The sequence below is a fragment of the Rhopalosiphum maidis genome, chromosome 1 (assembly GCF_003676215.2).
Source record: "Rhopalosiphum maidis isolate BTI-1 chromosome 1, ASM367621v3, whole genome shotgun sequence".
Lineage (NCBI taxonomy): Eukaryota > Metazoa > Arthropoda > Insecta > Hemiptera > Aphididae > Rhopalosiphum > Rhopalosiphum maidis.
The window spans coordinates 71,182,670-71,199,201 of NC_040877.1; the positions used below are offsets into that span (position 1 = coordinate 71,182,670).

At 27.8% G+C, this 16,532-nt stretch overlaps 2 protein-coding genes across 3 annotated transcripts; one reads left to right on the forward strand and one right to left on the reverse strand.

Annotated features, from left to right (window-relative positions):
- Window positions 1-96: 96 nt before the first annotated feature.
- LOC113549547 (eukaryotic translation initiation factor 3 subunit J) lies at window positions 97-6,254 on the reverse strand. Its single transcript, XM_026950902.1, has 6 exons — window positions 6,000-6,254; window positions 5,784-5,890; window positions 4,705-4,806; window positions 2,119-2,428; window positions 1,912-2,048; window positions 97-340 (listed from the first exon to the last, which is right to left on the reverse strand). Exons 1-6 carry the CDS (start codon window positions 6,007-6,009, stop codon window positions 281-283), a joined length of 726 nt encoding a protein of 241 aa, XP_026806703.1. The 5' UTR covers window positions 6,010-6,254; the 3' UTR covers window positions 97-280.
- A 3,587-nt stretch (window positions 6,255-9,841) lies between these two features.
- On the forward strand, window positions 9,842-12,206 carry LOC113549513 (leucine zipper transcription factor-like protein 1). 2 transcript variants are annotated; one of them, XM_026950850.1, is made up of 7 exons: window positions 9,842-9,954; window positions 10,019-10,213; window positions 10,286-10,481; window positions 10,555-10,674; window positions 10,749-10,844; window positions 11,811-11,945; window positions 12,040-12,206. In XM_026950850.1, exons 1-7 carry the CDS (start codon window positions 9,887-9,889, stop codon window positions 12,118-12,120), a joined length of 891 nt encoding a protein of 296 aa, XP_026806651.1. In that variant the 5' UTR covers window positions 9,842-9,886; the 3' UTR covers window positions 12,121-12,206. The 2 variants fall into 2 exon arrangements, with proteins under 2 accessions (XP_026806651.1, XP_026806652.1); XM_026950851.1 differs by having other exon boundaries at window positions 12,048-12,108.
- The last annotated feature ends 4,326 nt before the right edge of the window (window positions 12,207-16,532 follow it).

Below are 16,532 nucleotides of genomic sequence, written 5' to 3' on the forward strand. Positions count from 1 at the left end.
GCAATGCCAGTTATCTGAAATCAAGTAGGTAGAGATAATGTTGAAACAATTATACATGGTATTTTTTTCATTGAATTATAAAAAAGGAAGAGCATATTCTTTTTCAACATGAGATTGTATATTTCAATGTGATAAATAAAGATAAACATGAACCATCAAAAAAATATTCATCATTTGGCTATATCCACACTATAGTTACATAAGTAATAGATATAAATATATTTTAATATACACAGCTTATTTTTTCATCAGCATGGGTCTCGTAGCTTGAACGTTTTCCCTACATAAACTCTTCATAATCATCCACTGTATAAGCTGAAAACTCATTGTAATCAGGAATCTGAAACATAATAAAATCAAATTGTTGTGTCAGTAAAATCTCAAAGCTTTAAATGTTATCAAAGTTCAATGAATTAATTTGGTTGAATAACTATTATTCATCACAAATTATGATCTAATATATCAAATATTTATGAATGTTATCTATTGAATATTTAAAATACAAATTATATCATAATAATTATTTAATTGTGCAGTATTATCATATTGTGGGAGTACCGTGTTAGCGAATTATATTTTATCAAGTTATAGACATAAATAATACAAATTAGTAATAACAAACTTATAGATTGGCACCCAAAAATATAATAAATAAGAATTTATGTAATTAAGTTTTTTTTGAGATTTTAGAAAGGAGAATCTAAATTAACTAATAACAAACAGGTTCATTATCTTTATAATGAGTATAATTCCTACTTATTTTAAATGGAGGAATTAGTTTAGGTCATTCAGAAAATGTATACTGGCCTGCGACTAGCCAAGAAATCTAAATTATGTAATATTATATAATAATGTATTATGTAGCAGAATAATCATGAGGTTGGGAATTTATTTTTAATACATAGCTATTAATCTATTCAAAATTAGATCAATGCTGGTGGCCAAGTTATGCGCATGGGCGTGGCTTTATTCAATGGGATATGGCGGGGAATTAACAGGTAGTTTATTTAGTGGGGAATGTTATATCTACGTACCGCAGACAAAAACTGGTCACCACCATGTACTAATCTCATTTTGAATAGACTATTGTTAACTTTTAAAACATACGCTGAACATGATTAATTGAACAAGAGTTGAAGGCGGTAGTGGAATTTTATGAAACAGAAACATATTTAAGATTGGCCTTAGAAGTATGGGTATGTTATAAATAAGGCTTTTTAGGGTAGAAAACAAATTGGAATCATTTGCAACTCATTTAATGAAGCCAAACATTAAGTTAGGTAGCTAAGGTAAATATTTTTCAGTAACAATTTCAATATTTTGCTTATAAATAAAGCTAAGATCACAAACAAACTATAACAATGGAGAGGCGTTGGTGTTATAGTTGTTATACTAAACGCTATTTTTTAAATTTAAATAGTTTAGTCAGACTACGAGTAAATATTATAGAGATTTAAGCTCTAAACTATCTGCTTAAGTGGTTAATTGAGTGAAGTCATTGTAATAACACGGCAGATAAGTGATATATTTGTTTGGTCGTACAAATTTAAAGTAGAAATAAGTATTATTTTTCTAGAAGCCAGGGAAATTAGATGTTGGATATTAATAATATGATTTAAAATGAAGTTTAACAATATTGATAAGTGGCGGGAGCTAAGAAATAGTAAAATAAATAGTATAGTATGAAGAGTTCAGGGTTGTATCTTACGGACAGGTTTTTTTCAATAAAATATCAGGTCTAGGGATACCACGAGAATTTACAATTTAATAATTACATAAATAAATATTAATGTTTAATTTGAATACACCTCTTACTTATTTCTGCCTAGTTTTCATTATCAATATGGTTATTACTTAGTTTAATAAATATAAGATTATACAAGTATTAATTTTAAAAATATTAACACTTACAGTACTGTTGTCAAGTCGCAGCTTAGCTTTCCCTTTGCCTTTATTTTTTTTATTTTTATCACCTTTTTCTGCTTTCATTTTTTCTGTACTCATATTATCTACGCTGGCTTTTAACTTTCTCAGGTCATTCATTGATACTAAAACAATATAATTTGTATTTATTGTTTACAAATAATAATAACAGAACATTTGATTTAGAACTCTTACGTGTAACAGATAAATTTCTAATAAGTTCTTCAATAAAATCAGAATAATGATCAGATTTAGAAAAACTTTGTATTTTTTTCTGAAGGGCTTGTTCAAAAACAATGAAATCTTCTTTTGACTTTGGATTCATTCGGTCTATTGAATCTTCATCACTTTCATCTACACCTAACATTTCTTTAGCTACTTCCAAATCAGCTTCTTCTTGTAGTTTCTGTTGTAATAATTTTTTTTCTTCTGGTGTCATGTTTGAATTTTCTTCTGCTTCCAAAAATTTACGTCTCATCTTTTCATTTTCTATTTTTTGTTTTCGCTAAAAATAAATATTTTATTTTAGCAATTTTTTTTAATTATTGGTTGTAATAATAATAAAAAAAAATGAATTATAGATTTTTTCGCCACTGTGTATGTAGTTATTTTGTACAAAGAACAAAATTTTCAAAATATTTAGACTAATTTTGAGTTAATAATACCAAAAATACAAGATTCTACAGTGCATTAGTAATAACAAATATATTAACCTAAACATATAATACAATATTCTAGAATCTGTTGCATGCATTATATAAGGATCAGACAGAAAGATTACAACATAAGACATATAAAGCTGAGTTTAAAGCACTTGTAAGTCCCCATAATTAAAATGTGTAGTTTGCCAAGTAAAATAAAAATAAGAGAATTTAAAAAATTGAACCTATATACAAGCAGAGTGCAAGGATTGCAATTAGTTCTTTATTTGAGCTTAGTAGGCAGTATACTTTGTGAAATTGGGAGAATATTTCTCTCGATATGGAGAGTTAAATTTTATTTATTAATCAAATAGGTAGTTTATATTTAGTTAGGTAAATACAAGATTTTAAAAAATTATCAAGTTCTCGACTACTTATATTAACTCAAATCAAATACTAGAAAATATTCAATTGTTGTCTAAAGCAGCGTTTCCTAAAGGGTTTGCTGTGAAATTTGAAAGGTGTAGCGCGATAACTTTTTTTATAAAAAAACATATAATGATTTGTTTCAAAATACTTAAGAATAATTAACACGTTTATTGCCACCGCCGATCCGTGATCGTCACTAGTTCTTTTAATTAGATATAAATACGGCCATAGACACTGCTTCAATATTTATCATGTCCATTCAAAAAATATTTATAAACAATGCATTGCAGTTGGTTTTTGTTAAGTTGTATAGTAAACAATTGTTATCAACAATTATACTACATGGCCACACGGGCCAGATTATGAATAAACGAGCGGAGGTGAACGTGTTAATATAAAAATGAACTTCAAAATTATAAAAAAAGAGATATAATAATAAATTTTAGTGTAAAACGTGTGCTTGATGTTGTTTGCATAATAGTTCAATTCTAGAATGGATCGACAATTAAAATACCAGCATTTCTTGTTCAACTGATAAAAATAGTTCATGTTTTTTATTTCTAATATTTGTTAGTGTGGAAAACCTAAGTTCACAGATGTATGTTGTAGAAAATGGTAATAATATATTTATTAAAATTTCTGTAATTATCGGATACTATGTTTTAATAAGACTTCAAAACTGGAACAGTTTATGTTCATTAAATAAATTTTAATTTCAATGAATGATCAGATTGAAGTTCTAAAAGTTGTTCTTGTATAACTAATCCTGTAGATGTGATATTACATCTGATGTTACTGCAAAAAGATTGCGCACCTAATCATATTCGTTAATAAGCAAAGATGGGAAGTACTTTTTCATTTTTTCTTTTTAAAATTATGAGATGATTAATTATCAAATCAGATGTTACCTACGTATTATTCGTTAAGTAGATAATATTTATTCACAGTGTGTGACTTATAATAATAATAATGTGCTGCGATAGGAAAAAGTTTGAGAACCACTGGTCTAAAGATACCTATAATAAAATACTTCATAACAATAGAACTGGTACCTGTGTGTTTTTACCTACGACGGGGTTAAAGCAACATATTATTATAAATATTTATATTTTAAGTATATCTTAATTCTAAATTACAGTATACTTAGGGGTGTTACATACACAGGCTTAAATATATTTGTTACCCGCGTAGTATTTTAATATCTGTTAAGTTATTTTCAACCATGACCTCAAGTTTTAATCAATGATCTGTTGGCCACACTTACTATTTTGTCAATCCCCAAACTGGTGCTTACACACACAGCATTTTAAAAGGTTGAGGGATTCCAACAGTGGAACAAAAAAAAAATATGGCTCATTAACATATAAACAATTATTTGGTTGAATTCATATGGTATCAAAATTACGATAATCCATGTATAGGCATTTTAAATTGCATGACTGAATATTTTCCTCCTCGATTAATTTATTTTTATTTCTAGTTTTTATAATAGTTTTAATAACTTTTAATTAATTTCTTTAAATTACGCCACAAAAAGAAAGAAAATCGCAATAACCGATAAGTACCTATAAACTTGTTCACTGATATCCTAATTTTATTCTATTCGTCATTTAATTCAAGTAGTCAACTCCTCTTAACACCCAATTATAAATTTCTAATCGTAATATATACACATCAATATTACTAAGGTAAAAATTAAATGTTCAAGTACTTCTCTTTCAGCTATTTTTTGTTCCAATTTTGATTTAGTTTTTTTTTCGGGGACTTTCGTCTCGATTTTTTTTGTTTCTTCTTCCTCTGCATCCCAGCTATCCTAAAAATAATACAAAATAAAGGTTCATTGTTCATCTTCAAAATAACTATTCAACACATAGGGATAAATTAGGTGGATATTTGAAAATAATGAGATATATGGATGTTTTTATAAATTGTATAAACAAATATTTATTTACTATTTAGGACCTACTATTTTCAATTGAGTGCCATTAAATATAAGAAAATATATAGGATCTAATTATAAAACTAATCAAAAATAACTGTTTTTAATTGGCTTCTGCATGAAATATAATCTTAGCTATAATAACACTTCTATCTTAATATAATGTACTTATCTCTTTATACGGTATTTATATGTATAATTAAAACTGTGTAATAGGTAACTCACAATTTCTAACATAAACTTTGCATAAAGGGAATTGATAAATCAATTAACTTGTTTCTTTCAAATAGATGAAAGTAACAAATGTAGCTACACATTAAAATTAAATGAATCAATACTGCTTAGTATTTTTTTCAAAAATAACTATACTACACAGAGTAGTCACTTATATTGATATTGTAAAACTTTTATCTATTTAAACCTTTATCTTGTAAAAAGAGAGTATTATTTCTTCCATAACTTTATTTCTACCTTTCTAAATAGCCATTTAAGTAAATATTTGCATAGATAATACAAATAATGTATGTACATACATTGATATAAAATTGCTTAATGATTCAAGGCCAAGTATACAATAAATATGTACTAAAAAGAAAAAACAGTTCTAATGGGCTGAATAATGTCATCAATTTACCCCTGAACATATAGTTATAAATAAAATAGTACTAAAAGATCTAGTAATACAGTAGTAAATTCATCTCTGTTAATAGTATTTGCGACTTTTTTGTTTGTTACCACACATAAATTCACCACTTTCAAATTCCAGGTACATACAAAATGTTTTGTAATTAACAATATTGTGTTCCAAAACAATGTCGCAGATTAGTTTAATTAAGAGTATATCGTGGTACCTTAATATTTTCTTCTTCGTCTTCACCTTCCCATTTGTTGAGCTTAGCACCGCCAACAATGTCGACAACGGGAATGATAGGTTTAGCGGGTTCAAAATTATCAGCATCTGAACGGGAAAAAATTAAAGAAACTATTTTAGTACAAATGAATTCAAGATGCATACATATCCATTTAATTATAACTTTAAAATTGTATATAGTATTAATGTCACTCACCCCACTCCATGGTCACGTGTGTCTCTTAAGCTTTTATCCACTTTTAACAAATAACCTTGGGCTAGGGCGTGATGCGTTTGTCAGAAAGGAACGATGTAGACTGCGATCGACGTGAGAATAAAGAACCGTGATGCGTATTCAGCCAATGTTCCGTTGCACCAGACTTTAATATTAAACATAACAAATGGGAGAAATTTAGTAAAAGCGTATACGTATCGCAACTCACAACCAAACACGAATTCGCCGATTCAGTGCTTTCGGTGAAATTTTATCGTTACCAACCCATGGAAAGAATTATACATAAGACAGGTTGTACAACGCACCAGAAACGGAGTTCCCGGCCAATAGCCCACGCTGGTCCTATGGACACACTGCTCTATGGTATTTATATCTAAAGAATAGGGCAACAATTCGAAAAGGTAAAGAATAGTTTGCATAGATATATAAATATTAAAATATATACCTATTTAAACCTTAATAATATAAAAATAAATAGATATTTATACATATGAGACTATAATAGGTAATCAAATACTCAATAGGTATTATGATAAAGTATCAATATGGTATGATATGATATTTATGTGGTACACTGAAATTCAGCCGTGACGTGCATCACGCCATTCTGCGTAGTTATCAAACGCCATAACTATGATAAAAAATACACAAAAAAAAGCCACAGGAAATAAAACCACCGAAAAAAAACCAAAATTCAAACTTGTTTTCAATTTTCAAAGCTTAGACATAAAAAACAAATTTTCATGAATTTTCTAGATGATAATTTAATTATTTTCTTGGATATTTCACGAAATTAATCAAATTTAAAAATGTAAAACCTTATAAAAAAAAAATCTTGTGATTATATTGATTTTTTGATATTTTTTAATTAGAAATGAAGAATTAATAAGGAATGTTGTACTACATTTTCAAGCATTTTGCTTCATAAAAATTCAAAATGAGTCAAAATATTTTAGAAACTATAATAGGTACGAATTCGTACGATAATATGTATTATATGGAATGCTATAACATAAACATTTCTATTATCTACATATGTATGTTTAAGTTACACTAATAAAATAAAATAAACATTATCCAATACTGCATTTGCATAAATTTATCACTTTTCCTTATTTCCTTGTTTTTATCAAACATATTTAAAAGCATTAGCCATTTTTCCTTTTACCCCCACCTAACTAGATTTAATTTTTTACTAAAATCCATTCTAAAGGCTAAAGCTGAAGATCGTTTAAAATTTTAAATAGTCCAAAAGGTGATGAGGGTAGAAATATAGTCATGCAGATAAAAAAAACTCAAATCATTGTAAATTCAACACATTACCATTGCTCTGCTCAGAATCTAAAAGTAATAACAATTAGCAAATTTTCGAAACATTATTAATATTATTATAAAATAATAATGAATGTGCATGTAGACATGTAGTTATAAAAATAGTGTAGTATTAAATAAAATATAAAATATAATTTTTAATAATATAAATTCATTTATAGTCTTTTCTTATTGAAAATTATTAGAATTTGATCAACGGCTAGTTTAATTGGAAATTTCTGTTTCATCAATGTTAATTTTGATGTATGAGTCCACTTATTCTTGTAGATTTTACAGAAAAATTCAAATTGATTATTATTATAATATAAAGTAAAATATATAAAAAAATAATTTGGTTTAAGGTATGCTAACAAAAACAAGATATTTTTGAAATCAATGTGATGATTTTTTATACACTTTGTTATAATTTAAACATTTTTCATAGACATACCAGTTACAGTTAATCCACATTTTCTTATTAATGTTTTGTCATGTCCAGATATTTTCGTATTTAACTGTGTATCGAAATAGTATAAATAGTACCGCCAGTATCAGATACATCACTACATGTATCATACATCCATACCTACACTAGTACACTCCGTTATCCGATTCCCCGAGAAAATCTAGTTACATAGTGCATACGAATGGTGCTTTAACATGTGGATTTGGGTATTTGTGGCGATGTACGACAAGTTTTGTTTAATGCATAACCATATTCTTTCTGCGAACGGAGTTGCAATAAGCTAAAATGTAATTATGAACAATATTGAACAATGCATTAATGTACCTATTTTGCCTATACTATACGCCGATAATCATATTTGCACAAAGTATTTAAAATTAAAAAATATTATTGTTTATACCTTGTATACATTTTGAAAGTCTTTTAGCCGCGGATCTCTTGTACTCTCTCAATTTTTTTTTCATCATTATACTCATTATTTTAATATATTTTTTTCCGTTATTTTGAAAGGTACAGTACCAATTTACACTACATTCATTGCTCTGCACAGAATCTAATAAATTACTATAAGTAATATCAAAAAAAATATCATAAAATATACTTAGTGATATACGCAGATATATGTAAAGAAAAAATTCTATAATTTTATTGTATATATCTGTGGTAATAAATGGTAACTAGGGTTCAGAATTGAAGGCAAAAGCATTTTTTCAATAATAATAATAGAAAAATAAATTGTATTTAAAAAATCAGATTGTTTAGAAAATACGGAAGCTATTACGATTAGAAAATTTTAGCAATTAAAATTAATATAATCTATTAACATTTATAATTTGTAAAAAAAGGTTGAAGTATAATAAATACTAGATTTAATTCTATACACATGGTACTTAGGTATATATTTTACTAGAACAATTTTTAAGAAATATTATCCTTAATATAATATACACATTTGAATAACTGAGTACTTACTCGTTCGAATTTTGAACAAGATATACATTAACATTTTTAAAATAATAACCTCACGTTGGGTTTCTTCATTGGACGGCCTCTCTTTTCATACTATTCTGTAAATAAAAATGCTGTTATATCTGTCATCATATTGTCCTATTATGCATGTAGCATAGATTGTTAATTTAGTATAAAATAAAAAAATAATAATACACTAAATAATTTACAAAAAAAAAATGAGGGTTTCCATTTAAAAAAAACAGAGGTTTGTATTACTGCATGAAACTTTTTAAATAGTACAAAAATCTATACAATTTAAAAATATGGTTCTAGAATAAAAAACTATAGGAAGTAGGTAAGTACTTAAGATACTACATATGTTGATTGCATTGTGACATATTGGTATACATAGATTGTGGAACAACTGGTGGTTAGAATAAACATTTTTTTGAATAAATGAAAGTCCGAACAAATTTATATTTTAAATATGAATTCAATACAAATTGACTTTAAAACAAATATTTTGTGTAATAAACGGTATATTGATCTGTCCATGGTGAACATTTATTATTATTGTAACACTCGACTATGCATTATTATATTTAGGTATAATAATTTATAACAATATAAGTTACTATAGTAGTATAATAGTCTACATAATATTATACTTATGATCACTCGACATAACATTTCACCACTAGCTATCGCTGCAGTACGATTCCTTAATTATTATAATGTTATTATTATGCTACAAGCTATTGCTTAGTTACCAATGTCATAACATTCATAACATTTCATAAGCTACTTTTTAGTTTTATTATTGATTAACTTAATGTTCATAAATTTTAGTTAATTTTCGGTATTTACTTAAAAAAAAAATATATAATTGTATTGAAATATATTTTATAATTTTTAATTAAATTATAAATAATAATTATAAAAACAATTATGGTAAATTATTTGTTTTTATTTTTATTATATAAATATTAATAATATATTTTTTTTTGTTATATTTACAAATACTATATATGCAACAAACTATTTTGTTTCAATAATTTTCAATATCTATTGTATATTTTAGGAAGGAAATATTTCAGTAAATGAACACCATAGAAATGTAATTGAAAATTATGTAGAATTTATGGGCCACCAAAAAAAACAATCTATTGTTTTAATTAAAAAAGCGTTTGAAGAAGTCTTTAAAACCAAGTATATTAGAATGATTATGTACACAATATATTTTATTATTATTAAAATAAAAATATTTTTAAAGTTTATTAGATGAAACGTACACAAAAGAAGAAGTGAAGAATATTTTAAACCGTTTAGAAACAACAATGACTAATGAAATAAAATGTGAATTATCTGCATATACGAGCACTAATCTTCTAATGATGTATCAATTTTTTCAACAAGCTGAAAAATGGCATTTAAGGCTCAACGTAGATATATCTGAAATACAAAACAAGTAGGTAGATATTATAATGTTTACTTTTATTTTAAATATTTACTTATTTAAAGCAGTATTTTGTATAAATAGGGAATTGTTACAAGAGATGGAAAAAATAGAAACTAATTATAACATAATGAATCGAACATTAGAAAAAAAAAAGCTTTTAGGTTCTTCTGATCACTATATTACAAATGATTTTGTTGAAATTTTGCACAAAAGATTAAATCAGCTGGAAACCCACAATTCTAAATTGGAAGCAGATTTAAAAGATTTAGAAGAGAATGTACAAAAAAAAAATTTTTATGTATAGAATAAAAAAAAAGTAAAAGTGTTTAAAGTTTACAAATATATTTTAGTGTAATAAATTGAATAATGAAAAAGAAGCATTGAAATTACTTATCAAACAAGAAGACAAACAGGAAGATTTACAAAAAAGTTTAGTTGAAATCGAAGTACAAACTCAAAATATCTTTGATGTAAGCACCACAAAAAATAAATGTCTTATAAAATATTGTACCAATCATAATATTAATATATAATACACATTTAGGATAATATAAACAATCACGATGAATGTAAAATAACAGTAAATCAATTAGAAAATGAATTAGCGGTGGCACAATCACAGTTAACATTAACAAATTTGGTGAGTAATAGTACATTTTTCTATGTATAAAATGTATAACACAAGATTAGACATACGTATAGATTGTTAACTATTTTAATTAGTTCGATTTTACTGACCATTCACCATTCACTCTTGACCCTTGACATAACAAAATTTTAAATAGAAGTTAATAATAAAAAATTATACTCGGGTCTGTATTTATAAATATCTACCGTATTTTTTAATTTTTTTTTCTTTAAATACATTTTTAAAAAAATACGATTTTTGATTTTTTTTTTACGATAAGTACAACTTGTAATAAACCTTGTATTAAATTTTAAAGATTTTTTGGAATGGCAAATTTTTTTGAAAATTTCAATTGTCAATAAATAGCTTAAAAAAAATTAAAATATTTTGAGAATTTAATTGTAAACAGATAACGCTAATACAAACATTTGTTGACAATTTCAAGTATTTACAATGATTGGTTTTTGAGTTACAGCAAAATAAAATTTGCGATTTTGTTACTTTTTTTAGGGTTTTTACTTACACTTTTGAAAACTACTGGACTTTTTTATTTTAGACCTACCAAAGTACTAACTAGATTCATTTTCCTTTTCAAAGAGAGACTGAAGTCAAAAATCAAAGCACTATTACTACTTCAAAATGCGATGACAGACACAAAAATAAAAAAACAATCATTGTAAAATCAATACATTCCTTACTTCGTTCAGAATCTAATAATAATGCATAACAATACAAAAAATATTAAAAATAGATAAATTCAAATGTAAATGAGTCAAACCAGTTTCTAATGTTTATTTTATCATATAATATAGTGGTAATAAGTTGTATGAATCCGATGTTATAAGATTATAATCTTATCAAATTCATACAACTTATGATAAACGTGCACTTAGTCCTTACTCCAATTTTAAAATTGTGGTTTGTAAACAGTCAAGCAGGTTTGTTAATTATACGATGCTAATTAAGATATTTTTTAAGGAACTGGACAGAAAATTTAATGATACAGCTGCATACATTAACATGAAGAATATAATTACCAAAAAAAACGAACAGGTTCGAGAACTAAGAGATCGGTTGCTTATTTACGAGAAAGAAGACAACCAAGACAATGTTGTATGATTTAAATTACCATTAGTTAATAACGTATAGGCAAAATTAAATATAATAAATAATGTATAGATTCATTTAAAAATATTTAATTACATAGTATTCCAGTAAACTCACCAATTTGTTGGCTCAGTGGCGTGCGGTCAGATCAAGCGGTGATAATCCGAAGGCCAGAGCTTAGATGAAGTATAACCAAGAAGAGTTATACCATTTTTTTTATATCCAATAGATCATAGTTACCTAGCTATTAGTTACATAAATATAATATTGATACACTGTGTTTATAATAAAATATAAATATATTTTAAAATAAATGGCAAAAAATCAAGTCAAAAAAGGAGTACGTTATATTTTCTCTACGGCACGGAAAAACATTGAATAATTATACAAGCACGTAAACAAAAAAAAATTTCGGGGGGAGTTTACAAAATTTAGCAATACAAATTGTGCCGCAACATAATAAAACAATTTTTTCCTCGTTAATCGAAATTATTTCGGAGAAGGGGTGGGGAGGGGGTTGAACCCCCCACTGTATACGTGCCTGAATACATACATATATATATTATTAAAATTATGATAAAAAAATATAACAATAAGGTTGCTATGTTAACGTAAATATATTAATTGTCGGTTGTTAGAGGTAACCTTACAACAGTTACAACAATTCTGATTAAAAAATAATAATCCAACATTACATTAGTGGCGCAAAGCTAAGTAAAAGAGTAAAATCGTGGAGATCAGTATAGATACGTACAAAAGAATATGTTTAATTTCTGGAAAAAATTTCGGTAACCAATCCATATTTTTATCAAATTGTATTAAAATACGGTTTCTTTGCAGCGTCTTGACGCCTTATATAAAAGTACCCCACTGTTTGATGATTGTTTATCCTCTTGCAGAACCGATCATCTTTGTAACGAACACCATTAAAGTTTATAATATATCAGTCCTCAGTGTAAGTTTATGTATTATTAAGTGTTCAACAGACAGATGTATTCTCGTAATTTTTATTCTCATTTAACAATCAGCTAGTTTCTCGACTTATTATTCACTTCCATTTCTATCTAAATAATAGTTTTTTTCCCAAAAATGTCAATGATACACGCATTTTGACATTTTTTAAATTTATTGCTGTCTTGTGCAGTGATCTATTTTTCAACGCTCCACCATCGCAGCGGTGTAGCCATAGAAATTTTTTTTTTTTTTATTATGACTCGATGTCGTATTACCTAATATACTTGTATTAGGAGTTAAGACACTAGGCCATTTGATACAACTCGTACAAGTGTAAGGACGACGATTTATCAATAGATGGAATAATAGCATCTCCGTAGATACATATTATAATATACAGTATATATGTGTTAATATATAGGTTGCATAAGCAACAAAATGGAGCTTTTTGTTTTATAATGAATATAGTATGGTAATCGTGATATTGAATTTATGCTCGACTGCAAAAAGAAAACTAACTAGTTTAAATCTAATTTACAACTAACAGTCTACTGCAGAGTTTAAAATATATATTTTATAAATGTGTATCACTAACTATTTTACCTACGAGTTGCTACTATAACACAGCATATAGGTGGAACGTGGATATTTTGCGTCATGGACGTGATATTAATCGCCGGAATTATAATTATTTGAAATTAAATTAATAATTAGAGAAACATTGAAGTTATTATATTAGTTATTAATTATTTAATTCAGTATCTATACACAGAAATACAGAATGAACGATTGTTTTTTCATTTATTCTATGATTAATTGTGTTTAAAAGTTTGACATATAAATCTGGCCAATCTGGGTCGTCGGAGTATCTGCGATAATTTCGAGTGACTGAAATCAAACATTGTTTGCAATATATTTATGTTGTGAACAACGATTTTTGACGTAGGGGCGTATACAGGGGGAGGGGGTTCACCCTCCTGAAATAATTTCAAGTAATGAGGAAAAAATTGTTCTATTATGTTGCGGCACAATTTGTATTGCTATATTTTGTAAACCCCCCGAAATTTGTTTTGAATATGTGCCTGTTTTGACGTGATTATTTTATATGAATTTTGTTATTTAACTTACAGCTTATAAATTAGTATATAATTATAGATATTACTATTACTTTATTACTTATAAAGTAAATATACAAATATACATTATAAAGGATAGCCTTATTATAACTAATAACTAAGGTTCGGGACTTGTTGCACTTAAAATTATCGAAATATGCAGCTAATTTTTTATTTTGTCTTTGAAAACGCATTAAGTATAATGTATATTATAATTATAAAAAAAATTTAAAAATTAGGTAGGTACATAACTGTGATTCACGAACGAACATTATACAATTGTCCATATTGACCATATTGTTGACAAAGAAGTTGATTCTTAAGCGTCAAAGTACCTATTGTAAACAGACGTACGACCGTACGAGTCTGATACGATAGACTACGACCTTAATTTATTTAAAAAAATATTTTTGAATGTTTTCCAAAGATCATTTTTCCCGAAAATTTTCCGTACAAACAAATTAAAAAAATTCAAAATATGTAAAATAAGTAAATTTAATCTTAGTATTTAGTTTTACCGTTTCATTAAACAAATTTATAAAATAATATTATATCGACGAATGTTTGGAAAAATAAGCGAGTCCGCAAAATCCTAGTCATTCGCGATTAGAATTGATGAACATATACAGGTACTTATTGGCTTGTAATAAACAACGCTCCGCTCGTCGTCCGGGTGATTTTAAAAATCATCTGCCACGGCATGAGCGACGATATTCTAAACAAGTTTATTTGTCAATCTAAATCCCAAGACGTGTACACAACTGCACATTTCTACATAGAAAAATGGCCTTCTAAATCGGCGAAATCAACATAACTATAGCGTTCTTGGGCTACGCATTCCAGGAACTCCACACCATTCTGGAAAAAATCGTAGTAATCGAAAATGCCTTAAACGTAGCTGACGAGTTCGCTGACAATTGTTCTAACGAGTCCGCTGACTTAGTGTTCGCGATGTCATCGAACGTCTGTTGTCATCGGTGTGCAGACCACCAGCTGCAGGACGTAATCGATAGGTACCTTCTGCGAATCAGGAACGTCTGCCGTAGTCGACGAAGACGATCCGTCAGACGACGGACAACTCGTGGAGGACCGCTGCGTGGTCTTGAAGCCACCCAAAGGTCCTGAAGTCAGGAATAGCTTAGGCGAGGTCGTGGGTTGGCTTCGCCTGGATGAGACATCCACGCAACGCAGTTCGTGACGTGGCGGAGCATCAAACGGTTTGTGCTGGGCACGTGCTGCATCCGGCATCCGACGTGTATAGTGTCCCGGAACTGGCACCCTTGGCCGGAGACATCAGTCGCAAGACGACGGCGATGAAGGATTGGGGGGGGGTTACGAGATAGTGTACTGACGGTGTCGCCACTCGCCAGAGCACATTCTTCGCAGTCACCTGTGGGCACGATGGATTTGCGGTCGTCGTGCGGTCGCGGTCGCTGTGATGCGCTTGACGCTCTGGCGGTTGTGCGAGCGCCCGGACGCTCATGTCGCGCAGAACGACGGCGACGCGATAGCTAATGGTAGGTACCGACGCGGGCAACAATTCCGCCCCGACTGTACCGATGACGGTGACGGTGACTCAGTTTTCGGGGTGAGTTTATTATTTATTATTAGTTTTTTATTGTTTTTTTGTTGTTTTTTTTCTTAAAGCTATACTTTAGCCACTTTTGGTAACTTTTTTCGCAACTCACTATGTTTTAGTCTACACCTTATGTTTTTTTTACTTAAAAAGCCACTTGCAAATTTTTTTCTTAAAACATTTTGTTCTTTTTTTAAACTAAATTTTGTGGCACTTTGAGCCACTTGATTTTTTTTTTCATTTATATATTTATTTTGAAATTTAAAATGTATTTATCTATGTGAGTCAGTAAGCCAAATTTTTTCCATTTATTAATAATGTTAATAAAATGTCTGTTTATAAAAAAAATTATTGTTTCTTCTTTTTTAATTTTTCATATTGTCAAGAATATATACTTAAATTATTTTACCTAATTAACCAAATAATAACTAATAAAACCGTTAATATAATATTAATATCTAATATTTATTTATACTTAACAGAAGATTCGTTTATGGAGTTATATAAACATGTTCATTGTCGATGTATTGAACTAAATGCGCTATAAATACGTATTAAATAATGTTTTAAAACATAATTGATACATCGTAAACATTAAACGCACGCAGTGATTTGTAAATACTACACCGGCGGATACAGCAAGGATAGAATAGATATAAACTAGGTAAATTTATAAAATTATAACACACTTAAAATAATCCACGACTATTATAAAAAAATATGTAAATGCAAGAAGTCTCGAACCCTAGCTACTAATAACTGTGTTATATGTGTATCATACCTATAATATAATATGATTGGTATTTTGATAAAACTATAAAAAAAAAAAATGATATTCTCATCGTTTTGATATCTTAAATAAATAATTACATGGAGTTGATACACGTAAAATTAACAGATAGTGTATACATAGAATAACAGTTATTCTGTGGTTTATATTTTATGAGA

Bases quoted from the DNA above. Each gene is read 5' to 3' on its own strand.
- LOC113549513 (XM_026950850.1), top strand. From the start codon at position 9,887: ATGGGCCACCAAAAAAAACAATCTATTGTTTTAATTAAAAAAGCGTTT. The intron at 9,955-10,018 runs GTATATTAGAAT...ATATTTTTAAAG, and splicing joins GAAGAAGTCTTTAAAACCAA to TTTATTAGATGAAACGTACA. The intron at 10,675-10,748 runs GTAAGCACCACA...ATACACATTTAG, and splicing joins AAACTCAAAATATCTTTGAT to GATAATATAAACAATCACGA.
- LOC113549547 (XM_026950902.1), bottom strand. The intron at 4,807-5,783 runs GTACCACGATAT...TATTATTTTTAG, and splicing joins ACGAAGAAGAAAATATTAAG to GATAGCTGGGATGCAGAGGA. The intron at 2,429-4,704 runs GTACTTGAACAT...ATTTATTTTTAG, and splicing joins AAAAAATAGCTGAAAGAGAA to CGAAAACAAAAAATAGAAAA.